Genomic DNA, 26,091 nt, shown 5'->3' on the forward strand with positions numbered 1-26,091 from the left:
TGACTGACTGGTGCGGCACCTCCTGCTGGTTGCCTCAGGAATTGGCTCTTTTCAGCCCAGAGCGCCCTCTGCAGACCAGTGTCTCGCCTGCCACTGGCCCCGTGTACCTCCCAGACCCCGGTGCCCTCTGCCCAGGGGTTCTGCCCACCACAGTACCCCCTTGCTCTGGGTCTCCCCTCCTGGGGGAACCCCCAACCCTCTATCCCCACCTTGCCTCAGTGGCTACTGTCAGTCATCTTCTAGCCCCCATTCCCTGTGGTGGACTGTAGTCTATAAACCACTCATCATCGGCAAGGGGGTTAGGACCTGCTGCCTTTGCCTATCTCTGGGCTGCCCCCCTGCCACCCCAGTACCTTTTTAGACCTTTTTGCAAGGCCTGCAGCCTGGGGTTTTTCCTGACTGGAGCTCCCCAGCTCCCTCTGCCCTTCCCCAGCACTGCTCCACCACAGGTACCCTTCTCAACTCCCAGGCAGCCAGGTCCTTCTCTCTCAAGAAGCTAGAGAGAGAGTGAGTGTCCTAGCTTCTGGCCCACCGCCTTCCTATAAGGGTCAGGTGGGCCCTGATTAAGCTGGCCACAGCTGTGGCTGCTTTCCCATCAGCCTACCTTTTCCCCCGGCTGCAGCCCTCTCCAGGGCTGCTTTAACCCCTTCAGGGCCGGAGCGGAGTGACCACCCCGCTACAAGGAGTTACAGTACAGGACTTTGGTACACAGTGCTATTCACACAACTGTAGTCTCAACTACGGGACAATGTAGACATAGAGTTAAAAGATTCTGTATTCCATTATCCATTTCTTAAATCATCGTCTCCCAAGTTCCAGTCTTCAAGAGATTGAATTACAAGTTTCACATTGTGTTTTCATGCAGCAAAGCTAAGGAGGCTCTGCAAAAAATACAGAAAGAACGTGATTTCCATCGAATGCACCATAAGCGAGTGGTCCAGGAAAAAAACAGGCTCATTAGTGATATTAAAAGGTAAGCAAACTGAACTTTTTTTACTGTCACTTAACAGAAAACTAAGTGAGTTTGAGTTGTTACTTGGCAATGTTATATCATAGCTGAATTTTAAATTGTTAGACCAAAGCAGTACTGATAATTGGCAGTTCTGCCCAGCCTTGAAAGCAGAGAAATGATAACCTAGGCCTCTAAAATTCAAATGTCTCCAGTGTTTCAGAAATTGGAGGAAACTTCCTAGGATGCACAGAAAGGAGACATACATACATAAACTATTTTTGGTACATAAAGCATGTAACGTTCCTTGACTGTCAATTCCTTTTTTTCATGGTGGTTGAAGAAGCTCACTTATTTGTTTCAACTTGAGTTAGATACAACTAAATCAATCTTCTTTTTTTAAATGTCATTAGTTCTTGTTCTTGACAGTTGTTGACTATGATTTGAGCTAATCTTAGAAGGTCATAATGTACTTCTTTTTGTGTACAGCAAAAATGTCCAAAAGAAACAAAAAGAAGTACATTATGACATTGATAGGTAGAATGTACATTATGACATTGATAGGTAGAATGAAGGAGAAGGATTGGAAATATATAAAAGCAAATAGTACTTTGCATTTAAACAGCATCTTTCATGTGAACACCTCAAAATGTTTCCCAAAGGCAGGTGATATTTATGATAGTCTGGAGTGCAATCCTGATCAGTGAGGGGCTGTGTCACCCCTGAAAACTTGGGCACCTCACCGTGCTTTGCTGTTGTAGCTTCCAACTTGGTTCAGCAACTCTTAGCTTGTCAGCAGCACACTAGCCACCCTTTGGCTTCCAGCAGCATTGGCTACTACTTGCAGGGTGACCCCAACACACTCCTAGTCCTGAATTTCACCCCCAGAACATGTGTTCTGTGCTGTCCAGCTCTCTCCAGGACAATTTAGATATTTTAGATCCATTGCCCCTGTAGGGAACAATATACAACAATTTGCTACTTTAATTGGAGTTACCCAAATAATTCACAACACTGGATTAGTTTTGATTAAAGAATAAAACACATGTATTTAACTACAAAGAGAGATTTTTAAGTGAGTACAATTATAAGGCATTAAAGTCAGAATTGGTTACAAGAGAAATATAGAGAAAATGCTTTCTTATTAACTAAATTTAACAAACCAGACTTGGTTCAAGGTAAAATTCTTACTACATACTCTCAGCCAGGGCCGGCGCTTCCACTAGGTGACCCTCGGCGGTCGCCTAGGGTGGCAGGATTTGGGGGCCGGCATTTTGCCGCCCTCAGCAGAAATTCGGCGGCGGGGGGTCCTTCCGCTCTGGGTCTTCAGCAGAAATTCGGCGGCGGGTCCTTCACTCACTCCAGGACCCGCCGCCGATGTGCCCCGAAGATGCGGAGTGGAAGGACCCCCACCGCTGAACACCCCAGGCCCCCTGAATGCTCAGAGGAGGAGCGCTGCTGCCTAGGGCGGCAAAAACCCTGGCGCCGCACCTGCTCTCAGCCACAGGACTGACAAAATTGCAGGTCAGGATCTCTCCCAAAGTCACATGGCTGCTTCCTTTGTCATCTTAGGTGAAAAAGAAAGAGAGATAGGTAGGGAGAGAAGCTTTGGGGTGTTTTTGCCCCTCACTTTATAGTCTAGTCCCCCCGTGAAATGCATTTTCCTGCAGGTTACCCCTAGATAAAATTCCTTCCTGCTGTGAGGATGGAGACTAGGAGTCTCATGGTGAAAAAGGATCCATGCTGCTGTTTGTTAAAATGTAGATCAATGTGTTACTGCTCCCCTTCTTTGCCAAAAAATGGTTACTTGGCAAGTGATTGCCCATCAACTTTGATATATGACTAGAGGCACCAGCTTGTTTTTTATCTTTAAGAAACAGGTTTATCCACTCCCCAGACTTGTCTGGTAACCACATTTCAGTCATAATTTCAGATTATGTTAATAACTTTACATATAATGTTGCTACATACATTTCACCATGATATTATTGACCAGTGAGTTATTCGTTTTCAAATGATACCTCACAAGGCATATTTTGTACAAGTATCATTGCAGTAGTTTGTAGGGAGTGAATACAGGGGAGCGTTTTGGTCACAGTATTATCCCCACTTTTCGTATGGAGAAGCTGAGGCACAGAATGGTTAAGTGAGTAATTCAAGGCCAAACAATGTGTCAGTGGCAGATTTGGAAATTTCACACTGGTCTTGTGGCTCATAGCCCTGTGCTCTAACCCACAGACAACAATACATCCGGTAAAGCAGGAAGATGTTTTTAAAAGTAGCTTTAAGATATGAGTCGGAAACAAATACTTTAGTGGAGCTTCAGTATTGTCAAAGAATTTGTGTTGAAAAGGTGTGTGAGCATCACATTGCATACCTTCTTGCAGGTGCTGTACTACAGCTGACAAAGTTTGTCCCATCGAGTTCTGTGTGAAGTGTTTTGGAGTGATCTGTGATACCTTACCACTGTGTGTATAGAGTTCATGGGGTGAAGTCCTGTCCCTAGAATTCTTTTTTAAATTTATTTGATCATTATTACCATATATGAACTTTCCATAGAAGCATTTAATTTCATTCATTACCCGTATTTATTACCTTTAAAAGACCCATTAGTGTTTGGTCAGTCTCTTATCATTTTCTGTATATTAATTCTGTTCAAAGTCTAAAAGAATGGTAACTATGTATTATAAAATCTACTTGATGTTGATGTAAGGCTGTCTGTCACTTTATCCATTCAAAGGATTTCTAATACTTTACTCCTCCATGCCTCTAATGCTGGGGATCCGTTATTTTCCAAAAATGAGCATCTGGCTGCTAGTGATAATTGCGCTTTAATAGGTTTCAGAAGCAATAACCTCCTTTGGGCTGTAACCTAATAGAATAGGTTCCCTGGGTGGTCTAAATTTTAGTTACCTTGAAAATTCTATGTAACATTTTCCTCCCAGACACTATCATTTTAAGGTTGTTTGCACTTATGGTGGCCTGTAGCATACAGATGCTGCATGCCCGGCTAGCATGGGTATAAATAGCAATGTAGATGGTGAGTCACTGCTTAGGTGATAGAGTGCCCTACCCACCTGACCCCTAGGGTATATACCCTACATGGCTCTCTACTTGCCCAAAGAGTGCCTGCCATGTTTACACTGCTATTTTTAGCAATGTCGTGTCCTGTTGCCTCCCACTTGCTGGAGCCTTTCTCTGCTGTAGCGAAAGACTCCGGCAGCAGGGAAAGGTTCTGGTAGTGCCCCACTACTGGAGCCTTTCACTGCCGCATGTAGCTACACACTGCAGTGAGTATGGATGCAGCCTGCCTTTCACGGCAGCATGTAGCTATGTGAACCCTACGCACCACCCTAAGTGCAAACAGTCATAGGTCATTCCCACCATATATAGAGAGAGGTCCCTAATTCCTCCACATTGTCTTCTGCAGGATTTATGATTTCCTTTTTTGTATATTTTCCTTATTTTAAATGGAGTGAAGTACTCTTGGTAAAGTATTTTGTAGTAATTTTCCTTAATGGTTAAACAAATAGATGAGCTATTGGCTTTCCTCTGGATATTTTCCCATTGTTACAAAGTGATATCTGGTTTTTAGATCAATTTTTCCACCAAGGTTGTCTTATCTTCTAGATCCGTCAGTAACAAGTTGTTGTACCTGTGGGAGTCAGGCCTTTTGAGGTGGTCTTTTCATTAATTAGTTTTTCTTGTTAATAGTCTTCTGAAACTTGAGCTTTCTACCTGGGATTTTAATTGCTTTAGGTGCAAATAAACCCAAACTGTTACATGAATATTCCCTATGAGTTCTTTAATATTAATTTCCATAATTTCATCATTACAGAATAGCTGCTGCTCCTGGAAATTGTGCTCCTCCCCCTCGGCTAGTATTACCTGCCATTCCTTGCTGTCCAAGTTAGGTTACTGACCAATACATCTACATTGCAAAACCAAAAAAGGCAAAAAATGTGCCAGCAAGTCTCAGAGACCAGGTCCACTGACTCAGGCTTGTTGGGCTCACGTTATGGGACTAAAAATAGCAGTGTAAATGTTTCCCCTTGGGCTGGAACCTGGACTCTGAGACTCACCCCTCCACCCCAGATGGGTTTCAGAGTCCAGGGGCCAGTCCAAGTGGAAATGTCTACACTGCTATTTTTAGGCTTGTAGTGCGAGTCCCAGGAGCCGGAGTCAGTTGACTAGGGCTCTGAGATCCGCTGCTGCAGGGATCTGGTGTTTTGTTTTGTTTTTTTGCGTTGTAGATGTATCACCAATCAACAGTGATAATTCTTTAGAATCTCTTCCTTGAGTGGATCAATTTTAAAACAAGCTTTGGGCCAAATCCTGGGAATTGCAGATGTTAATTAAGTACCTCTCAACATCCTTCATGATTTTGGCTGACTCACATTATATACATTTTAACTTTACAGTCTATCTTACTGCAAGAAAAATCCCAGTTTTGTCTCTTTTTGCCAGCATTCTGGCAAAACACAATATTCTTGAAGTTGTTAATTGTTGTGTATTGAGCTGAACAATTTCTCCTGAAAAATATAGCATTCTCATACTTTGATTCATGAGTTGGTATGGGTGACTTAGCTTCTTGTTAATTTGATGAAAGGATCCAAATATAGTTTCTACTGTAATTAATGCTACAAAATTTCATATTGTAGCTGATTTCTCTAAATTAGTAGCCTACTTGGTTGTCAAATCCTATCTGCATTTTTCTTTCTCCTAATGAAATAACATCCATCTACAAGAAGGAAGCAAAGATTAAGAAGGAAGCAATGATTAATAAAGGTTAATGTATGTAATGCATTTAATGTATTTTGAAGATTAGGGGAGTTGCTGAAAACAGAAAACAAAACTGGATAGATTACTTCAAAAGGTTTTGGTGGCAGGATATACAGCTCCTATTACTGAATAACTGATACATAAATATTTTTCCTTGACACTCCAGTGGGGTGGTTGCATGCTAAATAGCATTAGCTGTGTCCTGTGTTTTGACCTTTCTACATTTTATTCTTCTCTATAGTACATGGGGAAAAAGTTATTTAGATGGAAATTGCTGATTTAACTCAGTCATCCTTTAAAATACATTTGGCTTTTATTGTTCATAGGCTGAAGGCACATTATGCATCATATGAGCCAATGCTGAAGCAGTTGACTGAAAAATACCAGACTATATTGAGACAGAAAATGCTAACCAGCCTGGAGAGAGACAGAGCAGTTGGTCAGGTAAAAACATGGTCAGCTACACTGGCAGAAACATACTGGCAGCTGATTCATAATTTTTGTTTAAATAAGAATAGGCTAGATTATTTCTGAGTTTCATGTGGCCTATTTACAAATATTTTGTTCTTTTGAAGTTGCTATAGGAATCTTGATGCTTTAGTTTAACGTACGCCGGACAGAATATTAAAGTCATATCTGTCTTCAAGTGCCCTGCTGATGTTATGTAGCTGAAGAGACAAAGTTTTATTAATGGTTTAAACTGGAAGTATTTACAATCAACTCCGTATCAGTGAGACAAAATCACTAATACAGACTGGAATTTGTCCTCTCTACTAGGCCAACCTTAAGTTGAACAGGGACTTTACTTGGGTGAAGGACTGTGTTAAACAAATTAACAACAGGAATGGGCGTACTGGAATCTTCTTTTTAATCATTCTTTCAGCTTTCATATTTGTGAATGAAACATCAGGGGAACTATGACCTAGTCAGATGACTTGCACTGAAACTGTATCAAAGTACTATAATTTTAATAATATATTAATCCTTAGAGCCCTGCAAATCTGTGGATATCTGCTTTATATCTGCGGACATCTGTGGACCATGTTTGTGGATTGTGGATCGGATGTGGATACAAGTTTTGTATCCACCCAGGGCTCTATTAATCCTTATGCATCCTGCACAGGAAACCATCCTTAAAGGTTATTAGCTGCCACAATAGTTTTAATCAAATATTGTCAGTCAAAAAGGTTTAAAGAAAGGTATGTCAATTTATCTCCAATAGTTTCAGGAACTTCAAAACATACCTGTAGAGATGCAGTATCAGTAAGCTTCTATGATCTAAGCCTTCTAAGATCATTGTTAACCTCCAAATAATTTAGCTCAGACCCTAGAGAATTACACAGTGCATTTTTTCTACTTGGGAATGATCTTAAAACTCCTGCTTCCTGAAGTGGTAGGTACCAGACACAGACACCTTTGTCCTCCAAATGGAGAGAGAGAGGTTGTGTTTTGCCTGTCCGTGGCCCTTTTAGTTTCATCTGATCTGTAGATTGGTATAGATGATATCTTGCCCCTTTAGCACAGGGATGAGTTGAGAACAAAGGTCTACATGAAGGAAAATATCCTAGAGGAAAAGAAGGGTTACGACCAATACATTGACACCCAGAAGAAGGGATCAATCATTTAAATGCGTAATAAAAGATTTATCTTGCAAAATCATCCTCTGATGCAATGAAAATGAAAGATCTTATACAGGACAGGTCAGTTTACCACCTACTAGGATGACCAGCATTCCTTAATGTACAGTACCATATTGTGTGATCAGTTTTATTGTGACAATGCTTTGAGCCATATTGTGTCATCAGGTTAATTTTTAATTCAATGAAAAATTATGATTAAAAGTTGATGTCACAATATGGCCCATAACATTGTCTTTATTTGCATTGTTTTAATAAATATGCAAAATTCCCACCAGAAATTCTGGATAGATTATTTTATATCATTGTAGGATTAAATATTTTCAAAATGAGTTATATTTGAGCTATTTCTTGAAAAAGGAATGGAATGAGTTGAGTAATTTAAAATCTTTATATAGTTAAACAGAGATAGCGAGTTAGATAAATCAGTAATTGTACATGGTATTTACTGCTTATTTATGCATGTGTGTTCTGTCTTCTGTACTCGTAGTTATAGGGTACAAAAGCAATGTCCTCATAACTGTTCTTTATTTTTACTCTTTAGGTTACAGGTTTACAAGCTACGTTACAAAATTTAGAATCTGGGCGTGCCAGTGAGATCCCTGTGACTAGAGGTAAAACATTCTGTTAAACATTCACATACACTATGAGGAAGGCATCTATATATAATACACAGTTTGAAATACAGTGGAATCTCAATTTTACAAACACAAGTCTTGTGAACAACGAGTTATACAAACCATTTGTCTGGTGGGGAAAAAGATAATCACATAATGAAAGGGATGTAATTGAAGAACAAGTCAACATCCCTTCACATGCCAATGCTTTCAAGGCATTGAAAATTGCCTTGCAGTGGTTTGAAGGACCAGAAGAAAGTGATGCAATGCATCATACTGCAACTTATGCATGATACCAACTGTAATTTTAAGAAGCTCAGTTTAGTTTTATGAACTCCTCAATCCCTGATTAGTTCATAAAATAGTGGTTCTACTGTACTTGCATTTCAAATGTTTTAGTGACAGCTACAAACTAAGGATTCAGTTTTGTAGTTTTATCACTTGAATACTTATTCTCACGTTTTGGTTCTATTGAGGACAATGAAATTACACATGTCAGTAAGGACAACTTTGCCTGAGTAAGTGTGGCGGGATCATGACCTAGAAACCTAATTTGGATCTGATTCTGCCATCTGGTTCACTATGTAGAACATAACCAGGAAAGCAGTCTCCTCTAACTCAGTGTAAGGTTGGTAGAATTTGATGTTTTGAGAGCTTTTAAAAATTCTGGTATTGTAGAGCTCAACAACTAATTTTAGCATATTGATCTTCTGCGGAGGTCTTTAATAACAGAGGGTATATAATACCTTCAGGAATAACACCTATATCTGTATCTAAAAGAAGTACTTACCCTGACACTTTGAAAAAAGGAAGAAATTAGTGTAACTATTCAGTGAATTTTTTGTAGCATCCTCTGTGAAAAAGGTCCTTTTATGTGCTTTATATCCCTTGCTGTGCTTTTTTAAATTACTTCAGGGGAAACAAGGTCTGGAAAGAACTTCAACTTTTTGGTTTTTCTAATTCCTTTATTTGAGTGAAGGGGACAGCAACTATTTCCCTAAACTATTGAGACGACTTATTTAACTCTTAATGCAGATATTACAGCACTCATCTTCTTCACTGCCATAAATCCCTTCCCTTTTGGTCATGGTTTGGTTTGCGACTCTTGATTTAAAGGATGCATATTTTCACATTTCAGTTTGTCGCTGTGACACTAAACACCCCCGTATCCATACCCGACACACCATTGTAATAATCTTTGTAAAAAATATGCTGTGAGGTATCATTTGAAAATAATAACTTACTGGTCAATAATATTGTGATGAAATGTATGTACACATATAATATTGGGAAGTTGTGAATTTCCCTGTATGATACTAGCACATATTCAAAACCACACAGCCTTCCCTAGGTAAAAGTTGTTAAACAGGTCTATTATAAACAAAGGGATGTGTACTTTCCTCAATTTACATACAAGTAGTAAACAGGGTACTAAAGACAGTGGGAGAAGAGATAGCAGGAACAGAACAATTTGGATTTCAGCAAACACACAGGTGGAGGAGAAAAAAGTCTGGAGCTTCCTTCACCATCAGACTCCATGTCACCTTCTTCACTGCTTGAATGAGCTTTATTGTGAAGGGTAACCCTCAGAAGAATCCACTTCAAAGGTCACTGGACTATTAAAGAAAGGGGCAAAGAACCCCATGTTGTCTCTTTCACCTAAGAAGACAAACACACCAATGCCTTTAGACCTCTTGGAGAGATCCTGACCAAGGTCAGTCACTATCTTTCTGGAAGACTATGGGTGAGAAAGGCCATCTTGAACAAAGCCTCGAACCAGAATTTGCTAGATTAAGTTTTAGACTTTTAGATGCATGTTTTCACTTGCATTTGCTTGTAACCATTTCTAATTTAGGATTTTAAATGAATTCAAATATATCTTCTTTTTGTTAATAAACTTGTTTTACCTTTTTAATCTAAACCAATCCAGTGTTGTGTTTAAATGGAACTGTTTGGTAACTCCAGTTAAAGTTGCAAACTGTTGACTATTGACTCCTTACAGGGGCAACGGATCTTAATATCTGTACTGTCCACTAGAGGTCTGTACAGTGCAGAACAAACATTTTGGGAAAATCTGGGACTGGGAGTGTGTTGGAGTCATAACTAAGGTTGGTGGAAGCCAGAGTGTGACTGGTGCTTTGCTGACAGGCTGTTTGGGTCAGAGCTGCTGGATTAGGGCTGCAGCTCTTCACAGACACTCAGGGTGTGACTTGCATGCTGGTAGTCTGTTTGTGAGTGGCCCAGGTTAGGACCTACAACAGCAAAGGATTGTGAGGCATCCAGGGTTACAGGGCAGGCGGTGACAACCTCTTACTGGTCAGGATTGTACCCCAGAATGACAGTTGCTTTCATCACATACGTTCATTTAGTGGTGGCAGGATGCCATTTCCAATACGAGGTGCCCAGAGTTTCCACAAAATGCCTCTCTGTGGTAGTGGCATCTGAGAGGGCAAGGTATTTTTGTTTACCCTTATTTGGATGATTGGCTAATGAAGGTTGCTGCGCCTGAAGACCCGTTAAGCCATATTGCAGTTACAATCCATCTATTCTTGGACCTGGGGCTTCTCAACAATCAAATCAAAGCAATGCTTAACTCGCAGAATTGTGTTCGTAGGTGCCACACTGGACTCGGTGGAAGAAAGAGCCTTTCTGCTAGAGGACAGGTTTCTGAGGTTGAAGCAACTTATTCTCAATGCTGGGGCGTGTCCGACTTGAAGAGTAATCTTTTTTTCCTTGGTCTCATGGTGGCCACTACCTATGTAACTCCTTTTGCCCAATGAGGCCTATGCAGCACAGGATGTCTCAGGTTTACTGTCCAAGTCCGGAACAATTTGCACTTGTGGGTCACCATACATCTTACTTTCACTGGAGTGGTAATTTAAGAGAACAAATGTCTTCAGAAGTGTCCAGTTTGATGCTCTGGCAGCATTGGTGAGGTTAACTTCAGATGCACCAAACAGTGGTTGTGGGGGGCACATCTGAATCATCGGGCGCTTCGAGGACATTGGTCTCATCAGGAAAAGATTCTGCACATCAGTGTGTTGGAGTTGAGAGCCATCTTTGTAGCCCTCAGATCATTCTTTTCTCACATGCATGGAAGGATGGAATAAGTAGTAATGGACAATACTGCTTCAATGTACTATGTCACCAAGCGGGGCGTGTGTGTGTGTGTGTTCACTTTCCTCCTCTTTGTGCAGAAGCAATAAGGTTATGGGATTGGTGCATCCTCCACTATGTGTTTCCAGTGACCCTACATTTGCTGGGAGAGAGCAGTGTGACTGTAGACAGTCTCAGCAGAGACATGTCTCAGAAACATGAGTGATCCTTGAAGGATTAATTGGTTTACTACATATTTGCCAGAAGGAGTCGACCAGACATGGACCTGTTTGCAATAATGTGCAACAAGAAGTGTTGCCTCTTCTGCTTCAGAGGCAGCAGGGACATCCAGTCTTTGTCAGATGCTTTTCTACTGCAGTGGGGAAGGAGCCTGCAGTATGATTTTTATCCCCTTTCTATTGATTCAGAAAGTGGCAAGGAAGATACATCAGGACATGGCGAGGATGATTATCATTGCCCCAGCCTGGCCACACCAGCAATGGTATACTGTCTTTTCCAACTGTCTGGCAGAGTCTTCGTGTGTCTTCCTCTGTCACCAGGTCTGTTGTCTGAACAAGAAGGGAGGTTTCTTCATTCCAACCTGCAAGTCCTCCATCTGATGGCTTGGGTGATTGACTGTATCTAATCTGAATCAGTCTACCAGACAACATTACAAATCAAAATGGACCAGATTTATGACTTGGATGACTGGGAAGGGCATCTTTCTTGCTTCAGCATCCACACCCTATATTCTAGAGAAAATCTGATCTTTTTAAAATATGAAGTGATGTTATCTAATTCATCATTAAGGGTTCATTTGGGAACCATTTCTGCCCATCATACCTTAATTGCTGGTAGATCACTGTGCTTAATACAATTAAGAGGTTTATGAAGGGCTTATTTAATATGTATAGTCATTTGAGAGATCCTGTCCCTCTTGGGATCTCAATTTGGTTCTAGCCATGCTGATGAAACCACCCTTTGAATCTTTTGCTGAGTGTTCCTTGCGTTGTTTATCTATTCAAATGGCTTTTATTGATATGCCATCTGCCAGAAAGGTAAGTGTGCTAAATGCTCTTGTGACTGATCCACCATTCATCATTTTTCATAAACGTAAGTGGTTCTTTAGCTTGACCCCAGATTTTTGCCAAAGGTGGGTTTCTGATTTTCATGTCAATCAGTCCATTGATTTGGTGGGTTTTGTTTTTCAAAACCACATTCTAATAAGGTTGATTCAGCTTTACTTACTTTGGATGAAAGAAGAATCCTTGTTGCTTATTACACAGAACAAAAAAGGTTTTGTAAATCATCCAGATTGATTTTGTTTTTATGCTAAAAATTGCATGGAATATAGTTTCGTCCCAGACCATTTCTAGGTGCATTAAATAATGTATTATTGAATGTTTTATTCTTTGGCAGAGACTCCTCTCCCAGGGACAATATGTCCATATTTCACTAGCGCTGTGGCAACCTCTCTTGCTTCCCTTAAACAAGTCCCTGCTGTGGAGATTTGCAGAGCTGTTACCTGGAATTCTGTTCACATTTTCAGTAAGCATTGTGCTTTGGACTTGGCCTCTAGGGCAGATGCTGCCTTTGGTAGAGTGGTGCCTCAGTCTCTATTGAGTTAGGACTCTGTCCCTGCCTCCAAGTTATTTTCAGCACTGTTTATAAGTGGGAATATGTAGAGCCACTTGAACAGGAAAAGAAGGTTACTTACTTGTAACTCGAGTTCTTCAAGATGGCTCGGCATAGTCCTACTCCCCGCTCACCTTCCTGTCTTTGTCAGAGTCTAATTGCTTTTTGTTCCCTGACATTGCAGTGGAAGGAACTGAGGCGGTTGAAGGAACTCCACTCCGTATATAACCTCGCTCTCAGGATGTTTAGAAATCCTGAACGGGAAGGGGCTGGTGGCGAGAGGTGCTCTAATGGATACTGATGGGAGAAGGTTTTACCATAAGGCATCACAAGACAGCACAGTACCCATAAGTGTGAATATGAAGAACCATTTTGAAGAACTCTGGTTACAAATAAGTAACCTTTATTTACTTTTCATTGTTTGAAATATTTTCTTAGGGCTAGATTCTCATATTTACTCACATGCAGTAGTACCTTACTCCTCAGTGAGTCCACTTTAAATCTTAAGTTACAAATAAATGTGTAAATCTCTGTACCAGTGGAGGGGTCCTCGTTCATCTTTGTCACATTTCAGGCCAGGAAATGAAGTATAGGCTTCTTGTTATATGCCAGTTTAGGGGATGGGTGCTGTTACCTGAAGGCCTGGAGAATGGGTTCCTCCTCTGTGCTAGTGTTTTATAGTATGAGTGCTCCCTCTGTCTCTCTTTCATAATATACAAAGCTTTCATTTGTTAGGTGATTCGAAGAACCACTGTCCTGCTATTCACACAGCAGTTGTTCATTGCCCAAAAATCTTGAGCATTTGATAATACCAAAAAGTGACAAGCAGGGGAGCACTTATAAATAAATAAAATCACTTTACATATCCAGTACAAATTATTAAACTCATCAGTCATCCACGCATTCACACAAGCTTTGATTTACCTCATACCCACTACTTCACATTGCAAATGATATTTCATTTCATTCCCTTCTAGCGCCATTGGCTCACATTCTTTTTATTGCTCTATGTTGGTCTCAAAAATGTCTCAGTGGGCAATGTGCTTTTATTCGGACAGTTTGTACTGCATACTGAAAGATGGTAGCATGTTCTACAGCATGTCAACAAAAGCTTTTTCTGGCCATGATGTAATTGAAACCTTGAGAGGTGGACCTATGCACAGATGTAAACTGGAGAAATTTTGGTGGCATTTTTTTCTGAATTTGATGATAGCTTATAGGGAGCCAGTGTACTGAGAGGAGGACATGTGTGATGTGCTCACAGTAGCCCGTGTAGCTGAGGATGTCCATTGCTGTACTTTGTACTAGCTGTAGTTATTCCAGGGCTGACAGCTTCATGCCCCTATAAACTGAATTGTCCTCTGAGTGTGTCCATACAGTTAGATCTCAAACCTCTTTTGTACATTTCCCTGGACTGCTGCTGCATCTCTTAGCCAGGACAGCAGTATCTCATGATCAGCTGTGTGGTATGTTGCCGAGAGGCTCAGGAGAAAGAGAATGGTTCTCGGCCCTCCAGCTATTGATAGAAGGAAATTGTCCATCAGTGTCACTAATGCTGTTTCCATTCCATATTCTGACATGACCAGATTGGCTTTGGCTAGATGAACTAGAAAATGGCTTTACTAGCTTCTCTATGACATCCTGGATGATAGGTAGCTTGGTGCAATGGGCTCTTCATTGGTGGTCAGACTATATTGCATATTTGAAGGAAACGGAGGAGGTATGTAACACTCATAGTAGATTCCAGAACAATTTTCTGAATTTGGCAGCCAGATCTGATGCCCAATTCAGGAAAGCTATCTGGGACTTACTATTTATCTATTTATTTATTGGAGGTAACACCCACTATGTTTTAAGTGCTTTCCAAATACTTTAAAAGGACGGTTCCTGCTGTAAGGAACTAGTTCCTTGCAGACCTACCTCCTGTCATGGTTGTTACTGCTATTTAGGGCTGGTCCACACTAACCCCCCACTTCGAACTAAGATACGCAACTTCAGCTATGTGAATAACGTAGCTGAAGTTGAAGTACCTTAGTTCGAACTTACCGCGGGTCCAGACGCGGCCAGCAGGCTCCCCCGTCGACTGCGCGTGCTCCTCTCGCAGAGCAGGAGTACCGGCGTTGACGGCGAGCACTTCCAGGATCGATCCGGGATCGATTTATCGCGTCTAGACAAGACACGATAAATCGATCCCAGAAGATCGATTGCTTACCGCCGGACCCGGAGGTAAGTATAGACGTACCCTTAATCTCTTGCAAGTGTGTCTGCATTCATGTGTGGTCCCAACAATCAGTGCTCTTCTAGAGTGTTCTGACTTGGCACTTTTGGGGCCTAATCTAATGCCCATTGAAGCAAATAGAAGTCTTTCCACTGATTTCAATGGACACTGGATCTAGCCCCAGGTGTCTGCATATTTCCCCAAGGTTGGCTCTATACAGGCAATCATCCTATACGCCAATTACTGGTAAGTAACACTTCTTTGTTTGGGCCTTCCTTTTCTGTCCTCTTCTATTTTACTTAAGGGTCATACAAATGGTCATTGCTCTACAAATCTGTGTGATCTTCAGATCATGCTACAAAGCCCATGTTTTTAGCCTGGTTTCTGCAGATGCCTGGCCATTATAAGGATTGGTACTTGTGCAAGATAAAATTTAGTCACTCAAATGCTTAAAAGGGTTGGGCTGAGTTGATTTAATCTTTGGTCTATTATTCTCTGACTTTGGGGTGAGAAACATCTGCTGTTCAGTCTCTTATGTGACTGTTTTTAGTTGATACCAAAGGTACTTAGAGCCATTTTTGTGAATTTTAAATCTCAAGAACTATATGGGTTTGTCTTTTATTATTTTGTACAATTGTCTTTGTTTGGCTGCATGACCTAGCATCTCAGCCTTGCACGTTATTTTCTTGTAGTAACTGAACAACATGAAGAGAACTTAAATGTAAAATTGTGTGTGACTAACCTTAGCGATGGTGTGCTTCAACTGAACTTTCTAAATGTGAGGGAAGAGGTGCTTGCCCTTTGCCTTTTTCACACTTGATGTGTAAATGTCATTCTCTCCATTTATGGGCATGCCAGAGTTGATAGAATATAGCATGTAAGACATTTTTTTACACATTTTGAGGGAGTGATAGTTATTTTCTACCATCTGCATCCAAACTCCTAAAATAAACGTATACATTTCAAAATTGTCATTCTCTGACATATCAAGTCAATTATATATTTAAACTCTGGGGTTCTTGGATTTAAAATGGGTCTCATAAACTAGAGACCAGATTGTGCCAATATGGGGCTGTTGCATGTTGTTGGCAGTGCTGAGCTTCGTCATCCCCGGGAAACTCTGGGTGGGAGAAGATATCATCTCTCTTTCAGGTCCCTTGTGAGCAGGAGGAGTGCACGTCCCTTTGAATGGCGCAGCCTGCCCCAACCCCATGTGTGCTTAGCCAATTTCAGGGTGAAAGTAGGATAGAGGGAGCAAGACCCCTTCCCGTTGTATGGGGGCACACAGATGGAACACGTCCTGCACGCTCCTGAGCACAGGGCTGCTATTGTGTCTGGTGGGAGGAATAATAGGGTGAAGTCTGCTTTCGCTCTCGTTCTCTCAACACCCTTTCGAAGACCAGATACAGTGGAAGGGAGATGTGGAGTAATGTTTACTTACTGCATCAAATCTGTTTTACCTAGTGTCCATTGCAAGTCAATAGCATTCTCTCCGGCGTCCTACTTAACACTGTAGGACATAAAAAAAAACGAGGAGTCCTTGTGGCACCTTAGAGACTAACTCCTCATTGTTTTTGCTGATACAGACTAACATGGCTACCACTCTGAAAACTGTAGGATATGTACTCCATGATCAGCAAGATGTTATAAAGGAGTTGTAGATATACCCCTTTGCACATCATGATAAAAATGTGTTCCCCAGACTTCCATCAAAACTCTGAGTTGTCAGTGATATCTCTGATTATTTAGTTCAGTCATATTCATTTTGTTGAGTTACACTATATCTAAAAAATTTTGAAAGGCAAGTATGTACAGCTGCTCTTTTGGGGAGTCAAGTGCTGGGAAACAAAATGTTGCTTGCGTGAGACTCTCTGAAACACAGCAGAGGTTGGAAACAGCATTCTCAACCTCCACACATCTTTCTAATTCAGAACACACATGCAGCCTTGCTATGTGCGGCTGCTGGGTTTTGGGAAGTAGCCAACAAGGTCAGCCCTCAGCTCTTATGCTAATTTTGCATGATGTGGATTTGTGTTGTGCATGCTCCAAACATATACACATTTTCCCTTTTCTCTGATGCCTTGTGGAGAGCTCATTTACGGTATGGAATGGACGTACAGCATTTCTCTGTATGAACTCCCTATTGTTTTGGCCACCAGTGCAGCAGGAATGCTGAGATTCTCTTAGCTTTGGCCCTAACATGCAATGTAAGAAAGTTCAGAATTTGGCTTTTCTCTTTCAGAGCTAGCTCCACAGATCATACAACCTGATCTATGCCTAAAACTTGGGTCAACCTAGCTACATCACTCAGGAGTATGAAATACTATAGACCCTGCTAGGCCTAGCTACTGCCTCTTGAGAGGGTGGAGTTGCTACATTAACAGAATAACACCTTCTCTTGCTATAGCAAGTGTCTTCATTACAGTGCTATAGCAGTGTGGCTGAAGCTGTGCCACTGTAGTGTTTGTAGTGTAGATATAGCCTCAGTGTTGTCATCTGTCGGTAACTGTAGGGGACAGAATCAGAACTGATGGATAGCTGCTGAGGGACTAGCCCCACCTTCCAGAGATTCCCTCAGTTGTGTTCTATGTCCTGTAGCTACTGGCAGGGCAGTGGAATCCAGCACCTCCTGCAAGAGAGAATTAAAATAAAACTGCAGAAGTGATTTGTGTTCTGTCTGGAATTACCACAGCACCTGCTCAGGTAACAGACTAGAAGGATGGTGGAGAAAGGTCCAAAGTGGATACCAAGACAGCGTCCCTCGGTTGCCCTGGAATTTGCAGCTGTTAAAGTTATTTAACACTCTGCCCGTAGCTCCATCAGATGTTTGCTCTTTTTTTTAACTATTAGGTATAACTATGATTCCCTTCTCCGGTTTCCTAAATAAATAAGTACTAGTTAGTAATTGGAAATCCCCTTAAAGGGCCAGTTGAGCAAAGCACTTTAGCACTCAACTAACTTCAAGTGTGTGCATGCCAACTGGAGTCCTTACTCACATGCTTCCTTTTAAGACTCCTCACATTTCCCACATGCTAAAGAGTTTGGCTGAACTGGGGCCAGGGCCCAAAAGGATAAAATATTAGAGCCAGTAAAAAAAAAAAAGTAAATTTAGATTTTTTTTCATTGAGAAAAGGGACGGCTATTTTGTGAAAATTTTAATGAAAAATGTCCCCATGTTCAGTATGAACTTTTTTTTAACCTGCCCTGTCCAAAATTTGAACTAGGAGCCTAGATAAAGGAGGACTCATATTTGTTCACTGAATTATTATTTGCTTGTATTGCTGTAGTCATGGACCAGGATCCCATTGTGGTAGGTGTTGTACACAGAACAATAAGACAGTTCCTGACCCCAAAGTTCTAAGTAATCATTGTGCTGGCTTACATATATATTTGAACCCAGCACTGCTATTAGAATTGGTTCAGAAAACCATGCAATGAAATTGTTACTAGCTCAGTATATTTCTTTTATTCTCTGGAATCTGCAGCTGTTTATTACCCAATTATGAAGTCTAACTCAATGACTTTCTTCGTGGTTGAATTAACTCACTTCTAAGCCTGTTACCATGTTTCCTCCTTCCTTGATCTGATGTAACTGCTCTCGGGATGTCATGGAAAAGGAAATTTCAAAGGCACTAGTTATAATACTTAGACCTGACTGACCTTTTCCAAACACAAGGCAGTCAGAATGGAAAACATGAGCTGTTACCATTTTATAGAGTGTAATCACAATCCTATAGATTTTGGTCATTCTTTCAAGCAGTTACTGACTTTTTAAGCTCTTTAACTTTCATGGTTCTGTGGTGGTTTATAAATATGTATATTTCACAAGCACAAACAAACCCAATGTCCCATGAGCATCATAATTGCGAGTGGGTGACAGTTACTGAGTGAGGGGAAAATCTTCCACATGAATAAAACAATTCTACATTATATAGTGCTTCAGGAAATGTTATTCGTAGCATTTATTGCAGTAGTCTTCACTTTTAAAGAATTGATAATAGTGCTAGTCTGTTTTGTAAGACACAGTTCTTTTCACCTTTTTGTAGCTTTTATTGGTGTTCATCATACAGAAGGTTTTGATCCTCATTTAATCCAAATTATGCCTGCTGTTTTTTTGAGTTAGAATTTCACGACTGAACTGAACTTTACTTACAAAGAGCAGATTTTATTAGATATGTATGTTTAATTTTGTATGTTTCAGTCTAGTTATTTATTTTATGTGTTTAGTGCTGTACAAATAAAAGATGTTTCGGTTCACTAGCAATTCTGGGGGGGGGAAAATGAGGGTTGAACAAAACATTTTGTTAGATCCCAAATGAAACGTTTTGTATTGATTTTGAGAGCTTTTTATGTTTTACATGTCCAAAAAAAGAAGGAAATTTTGAAATGGAATTTCTGAATGTTTTTGTTTTGACATTTTTGTGATTTTTGTTTTTCACATAAACAATTTGGCAAAACATTTCAGTGTTGTCATATCGGCCATTTTTTTGCGCTCTCTTTTTTCAGCTGAATTTTTTTTCCCAGTTCTACATGTGATGTTTTAAAGATGGGATTTTCAAAAGAGATGTAAGAGCCCAAATCCAATTGAAATTCAGTGTTCCACCCCTAGAGGAGTGCAGGATCCACCCCAACATGATACCAATATGCACAGTATCCCATATGATTGCAATGAAAACTTTTTAAATATGAAGTAGATGTAAACCAATGTAATCATATCTGCCTTAGTCTGTGGACATCCTGAAAGACTATGAACTTTCCCATTCATCTCAGTGAAGCAATAACTGTGAAATCTGATGATAATTTAAATGTCAACATTAACTATTTTGCTGCTGATTATTTTAGCAGAAACATCAAGCTAATGTGTTTGTGTGTCAGGTTTGGGAGGCAAAGGCAGACACTGGGATGGAATACAATGGGGAAGCTTGTGCTGGAGTGAAAATTCAAACGCCCGCTCTATATGTTTTAAGTTACCTCTAGGTTTGGGGGACAAGGAAAGAGGAGGTGCATCCCTTCCTCCTCAGCTATCTCTTGGGTTCCAAAATAATTCCCCCACCTTCTTGGATGCCAAAAATTACAATTCTCCCCTATCTAGTTACCAAAACCCTGCAGCTTTTCTTTGACTACTACAGTGTTGCTTTTCATATTTTCAATACCAGAATCTGCAGCACACTGCAATTCTGGGGCATTGTAATATAAGTTAAGTGGATTCACACAGAGAACTTGTATTAAAGGGGCTGAACTGAGTGGAAGAGTAGTATGCATAATTTTCAAGTTATTGATATGTGCAACCTTGATTACTTGGCTATCACTTTATATATTTTGCATTAATTTCAGCTTCCAGTTCTGTTTAGTTTTTCACACTGAGATTATTGCTAGGTAAATGAGATTTTTTTTTTCAGAAGAACAAGAGAAATAAGTTCTAAGAGGATGAAATAGTTTTTTTATTTTATAGCAGGTCATAGGTGTGAAAGGGAGGATGGAAGACAGGGTCCTACGCAGAAAGCTGTTCAAGAAAACAGGGAACAAAAATATCTGTATGCTGGTGTTGCTCCATATGATCCCGCCAAAGATCCAACAAAGCAGATGGGCAAGAGGTATTCAAAGGTATGAAACGCTCATTGAATCTAAGCCAATCTTCTGTGTTTTACTAAGTTAGCAGGAAAGATAGTGAGTCAATGTAACTGAGAGCAGAGTCTGGCTCTATATTCTCACATGTTCAGATAATGTATGTAGGGTAAACATCTAACCATTAAAGAGCTCTTGAGTTTGTATCTTTCTAGCTTGATTATCTGAACAGAATAGTTCAGACAATTGAATGGAGTTGTAAGAATATACAGTAGTAGTGAGGCCGGGTCAGAAGTCCTGCCTCAGGAGCCCAACCACTGGATGGGTGACAGTGAGCGAGTGCACTAGGATAGGGAACGCACAGAAGCTGCACTAGAATTCAAAACTAAGCAGAAGTTCTGACTGCAGTCTTACTCCTCTGTATCACATGCTCCTAGTAGGAATCCTGGCCCATACCGTAGGGCTTATAAACTTTGCAAGAGTTTCAGCTCTGTTCATTGTGTGCCTTCAGAGGTCAGAAACACCAGAGTTGTTGTTCCAGGTATCGGCCTACAGAGAGGGCACAGGACCGTGCGGGGAATGGAAAAATCCGATTGCTTATTTCTGGTCAGCTAAGGCGTCCAAGCTGGTGTCCAACGAGATATGCGGTTGCCCCCGTTTGCACGCTGTGGTCTCATTCTCCCAAATAATTTAAAACAAAATTTTGTTGCTTATTTTGCTGTGTTTGTCTAAGAGGATTTCTTCAGATTTTCCTTGTTTTGCTTAGATTATTTTGCTGGGGTTTCTCATTTTTAGTCTCTTGCTTTTAATGGGTTTTAATTACACTTGATTTTATGTGGAGGGTTTTGTCCCCACTTTAATATAAACTAAAATACTATGGTCAGCACCAGTCTGAGACTGAGGTCATAGCTGGGGGACCATACAATTATTTCTTTCCCCCAAATTAAAGTAAAAATTCTAATAGCTAAAACTATGTGAGGCTCTAAAATTGCTACAGCAGCCTACTCTTGCTTGACTGGAAGCAACTGTTGGAGCCTTGGGAGAGAGAAGCTTTTGACTACCTGAATGTAGCTGGAAACTCCAGCCCCAGTCTTGTCCCTCTCTGTCTCTGCAGACTTCTGATTAAGCTTGCATAGCAGTGCATTCCTTGCATGGTTCCATCTCTTATTCTGCAAAGACATTGCTTCTGTGGTTGTCATCAGCGAGGTCCCTCCCCTCTGACTACTGCTTAGTTCTATTTTTCTGCTCCTTCCCTCCTCTTTCTACCCCTTCCTCTGGGTAACAGCCCAGTTCTATTGCTCTATTCAGTCCTTCTCCTCACTGTGTACCTGAGGCAGGTCAGTTCTGGCCTGTCTCCCTTCCCATTGTCATCTGAATACTGCTGTGCCTCATGCCACGCTTAGCCCATCCCCATTCTCCTTTGATGAACCTTTCCAGTGGTCAGGAAATTTAACCCTTTAACTTACCTAGAAAGCACTTGTATTTATCTCTGGCTACTGAGCAATTGTATTTTTCTCAGCCCGGCAAGTCAGAGATACGTGAACTCCACAGAGCACCGGGATAAAGAAATCCTGACCCTACTTAAGTGAAGGGAGTTTTACTATTGACTTCAGTGGGGCCAACATTTCACGCTTGGAAATTATAAGCTCTCTTCTCCTATTACATTTATAAATGCTAATTGACTGGATCTGGCAGGATTCTCTGCTGCAATGGATTGTATAAGCCCCAGGTGAGTCCTATCCAGGTAACCTGAAGTCTTTTTTGGCTCATGGAGTTAGTTTAGAAAACTAGAGAATAAGTCCAAAAATAGCCTATTAAATATTCTAGGAACAGTCAAGTGTACTACTTGTTGAAGTGACAAAATAAACCAAATCTGGCATTATAGGAAAGGAAGTTAGACATTTTTTTCCAAGAGTGAAAAATCTCTGATTTTAAAAAATATCTCATCTTATGAATATATTGTTCCGAAACATTTCCTTTGGCAGAAAAGCATGCACAAGAAACTATAGGTGCATTAGTTTATTTTTGGCCAAGTTGGAGATGGTAGGGGAAAGCCAAAATCAGGTTTAAAACAAAAAGCTGGTGATATCAGAGAGCTATTTATACCAGACTACCGTCTCTCCCTAATAACTTCTGTCCTGTAATTCTCCTCCCCCGTATCTACTGAAGTACAATTCTACTTTGAGAAGTGATTCTGAAAATTATTCTTTTACTAAGCTCCCTAGGTGCCTGCTCTAGTGGGAAAGATTAGGCTATGATTGACTGCTTTATCCCTGTTAGATCTCCACTATAATGATGATAGGGATCAGACCAGTGGAGGTTGCCTCAGTTGCGTTGTTTGCAGCAGAAAAGCTTGGTAAAACATGCCAGATCTTAAACAGATTGGTCCCTCACTTAGTCATGGTCTGTTTGTGACATTGCAATTTATGCTGAAGATAGTGTCACAGATAACGTGATGGGCCTGATTCTTATTTACACTAAGACTTCCTTTTTAAGTGCTCTTGTGGTATAAAGGGAATTTAAGTGGAGGTAAATTAAAGTTACACTCACTGTAAAGCCCCTTTACACTATTCTGGATGTGTAAAGGGGTCTTAATGTAAATACAGATCAGGCCTCGTGAATTCAGGAGAGGAATAAGCAGCAGGGACCAATAAAATGTAATAATCCTGTCCTTTATAATGAAATAGGAGAAGAGACATAAAAGAAACCATGTGAAATATAAATAGAATTGACTGTAAAAATAATGCTTTCCATAGCTTTTCAGGAGGGCTCAGAGTGTTTAAATCTTAGCAGAAGTCAGAGACAGTGAACTGTTCATCTACTCTTAGGGTACGTCTATACTTACCTCCGGGTTCGGCGGTAAGCAATCGATCTTCTGGGATCGATTCATCGCGTCTTGTCTAGACGCGATAAATCGATCCCGGAAGTGCTCGCCGTCGACACCGGTACTCCTGCTCTGCGAGAGGAGTACGCGGAGTCGACGGGGGAGCCTGCCTGCCACGTGTGGACCCGCAGTAAGTACCTTGTAGTTCGAACTAAGGTACTTCGACTTCAGCTACGTGAATCTTAGTTCAGTTGCGTATCTTAGTTCGAACTGGGGGGTTAGTGTGGACCAGCCCTTAGTAAGAGATCTTATTCTTCAAAGGATAGCCACCTGGATTACATTATTACTAGAAAAAAAAAACACAGAAAAACACTCGGGAAGTGTCTTTGGTACATGGCAAAAATTAGAAAATGTTTGTATTAAATTTACTGTTCAAACATGAATGAGCTCTAACAATTAAAGTGTTTTAAAATCTTTTGAGAACACTGTGGTCCAACCATCTGCTGGTTTGATTTGCTCAGTGTCAACTAGCTACAAATATGGCCAGTAGCTGAGTTATCAAGTTTTCTCCAAGGACAGTCAAACACTTCAGTATCCCAATGTCTTATAAGAGCTGACGTTTAATTTAAAACCCAGGGTGTCTTTGTTATAAAACCTGCAATAACAGTGAAAAAGCAGCAAGGGATTTCTGTGCAGGGAATGGATATTCCTGGTTCCAAAAGCTTTGTTTCAAGACTTAATTAGGTCATAAAATAACAGATGAGGAAACAATAATATCAAAATCTCTACTCTGTAATTTTCCTATATCAATTGCATCAATACCTCATAGGTTAAGCATTTGAATCTAATACTCCATAAGACATTTACTTTAATGAAAAAACTCTTACAGCTCAGACAACCTTTGATAATATGATTGTCTGTATATATTTGGAGTAGATTTTTATTGATTTTCTTTTTCTTTTTCTTTTTTTTCCTTATTAATTTATGTCAGATTTCAGATAGAGTGCACTTCATAGTTGAAGATTTTTTGTGTGTGTGTTTTTTTTAATTAGCAGAGCAGTTTCCACTTGTCATGTGTCATATGTATTCTGGCAGTAATTTATTGTAAGATGTAATTTCATTCTCTAAAGTTTTTATTAGGTGCAAAACTTTATTGAAAGATGCATTGTAAAGGTCTGGGGCTGAGATATTTTCTACCTCTGTGGAATAGAGGTTGAAAATGATGATGGCAAATGACATTTAAAAAATCGGTTTACAGAAATAAAATGCAATACTGATAGAAATAACAGCTCTGGTAATTATTAGGTCTGTGTCTCTTGATAAGATCACATGTGCGTGCATGTATGTAAGAAGTCTGAGCTGCTTCTTAGAACTGAAAAGCTCTTTGGAAAAGGTACAAAAAATAGAGTGAAAAAACTAAGACCCTGATCCTGCAACATGTACGTAAATAAATAACTCTCTAGGCCTAGATCTTTAGCTGATATAAATTAGTACAGCTCCATTGACTTCAGTGGAGCTATGCCAGTTTCCACCAGCTTAGGATCTGGTCCCTTGAGTTCAATTAAGATGCCTGTAGTTACCAATATGCACATGTATTTGCAGGAGTGGGACATCAGACTTTTAAAACCTGTTTCTGTGACTCATGTAGGTGTTGCTACATAGTAACCTTATAAATAATTCTTATCTTTACTGAAATATTCAAGGCATAATAAATTACTGGAGCAACAAAAAACCTTCTTTATTGCAAAATAAAAAGTTGTTTTTCCAAAGGAATTTACACAGCACCTGTGGTATTCTTTTATATAAGAATTGTATTTCAACGATATTATCATATTCCCCTCTGTCTCTGCTCTGAGATACCATTTAGTGGGCTTAGGAAGAATTCCTATCTCCTGCTTCCCACCAGGGGATGTTCATACCACTCACATCTCTCTCCTCAATAACGTAAAGCTATTATTGCGTTTCTGCAAATGTAGGCATCAAGAGCCTGATCTACCACCCACTGAAGTCAGTAGATGTCTTTCCATTGATTTTAATGGGCTTTGAAGCTGGACTCAAGAGAGTCTCTGCCACCATCCTGAGGTTAGGAGAAGGAGATCCTTTGTGAGGTGTAAACCCTCTCTTTTGCAACTCCAGTTATAGTGATTTGGGAGAAACTAATACTGTAGGAGGGTTCCCCTGCATTTTCCTTGGAATGAATGCGTGCTATATTCTGTTTGTAGTGGCTGATGGTGGCCTCATTCTTAGGATATACAGTGGGCCTTTTCCATGTAAGAGAGAAATTAAAACCAAAAATAGAAATAGAAGATTATTCTTTAAGTAGTGTCCCTGTGGGTGCTCCACTGTAGGTGTATGTGCGCCCCAGTGCCTCTAATGGGAGATTTTTGGTAGCAGTGTCCGTTGAGCCCACACATGCGTTCTCACTCCCTCATGGTCTGCTTCGAGGCTATCTAGCACTGCGCAGGTGACCCACCCCCCTCAGTTCCTTCTCAACCTTCTTTGGCCTCAAGAGCAAGCAGTCGTCCCTTCCTTTTCTGTGTCATTAGCATAAGTAGTAGTTGTTCTTGTTTCTTTTGTTCTCCTTAATACTTATTGTTTCCTTTTTACGCCGTTGGGATTAAAGAAAAAAAAGAAAAAGTAAAGAAAAAAACTTTAGTTTACATTTCCTGCCCTGTGTGTGGGGGATTCCTCCTCCCCCCACGCATTTAGAAGACTCTAAGTTTTTTCAGTTAAAAAAAATAAAGAGGAAAAGAAGAGGAGGAGGAAAG

General features: G+C 40.4%; 1 protein-coding gene across 1 annotated transcript in view; it reads left to right on the top strand.

Annotated features, from left to right (window-relative positions):
* SPAG16 (sperm associated antigen 16) overlaps positions 1-26,091 on the top strand; it is a 771,051-nt gene that overhangs the window by 34,695 nt on the left and 710,265 nt on the right. Inside the window, exons 6-9 of the mRNA XM_065413738.1 lie at positions 866-973; positions 6,058-6,175; positions 7,913-7,982; positions 20,387-20,538. Of these exons, the coding sequence (XP_065269810.1) occupies positions 866-973; positions 6,058-6,175; positions 7,913-7,982; positions 20,387-20,538 (448 nt within the window). The remainder of the gene's footprint in view (positions 1-865; positions 974-6,057; positions 6,176-7,912; positions 7,983-20,386; positions 20,539-26,091) is intronic.

This window comes from Emys orbicularis, chromosome 11 (genome assembly GCF_028017835.1).
Source record: "Emys orbicularis isolate rEmyOrb1 chromosome 11, rEmyOrb1.hap1, whole genome shotgun sequence".
NCBI lineage: Eukaryota > Metazoa > Chordata > Testudines > Emydidae > Emys > Emys orbicularis.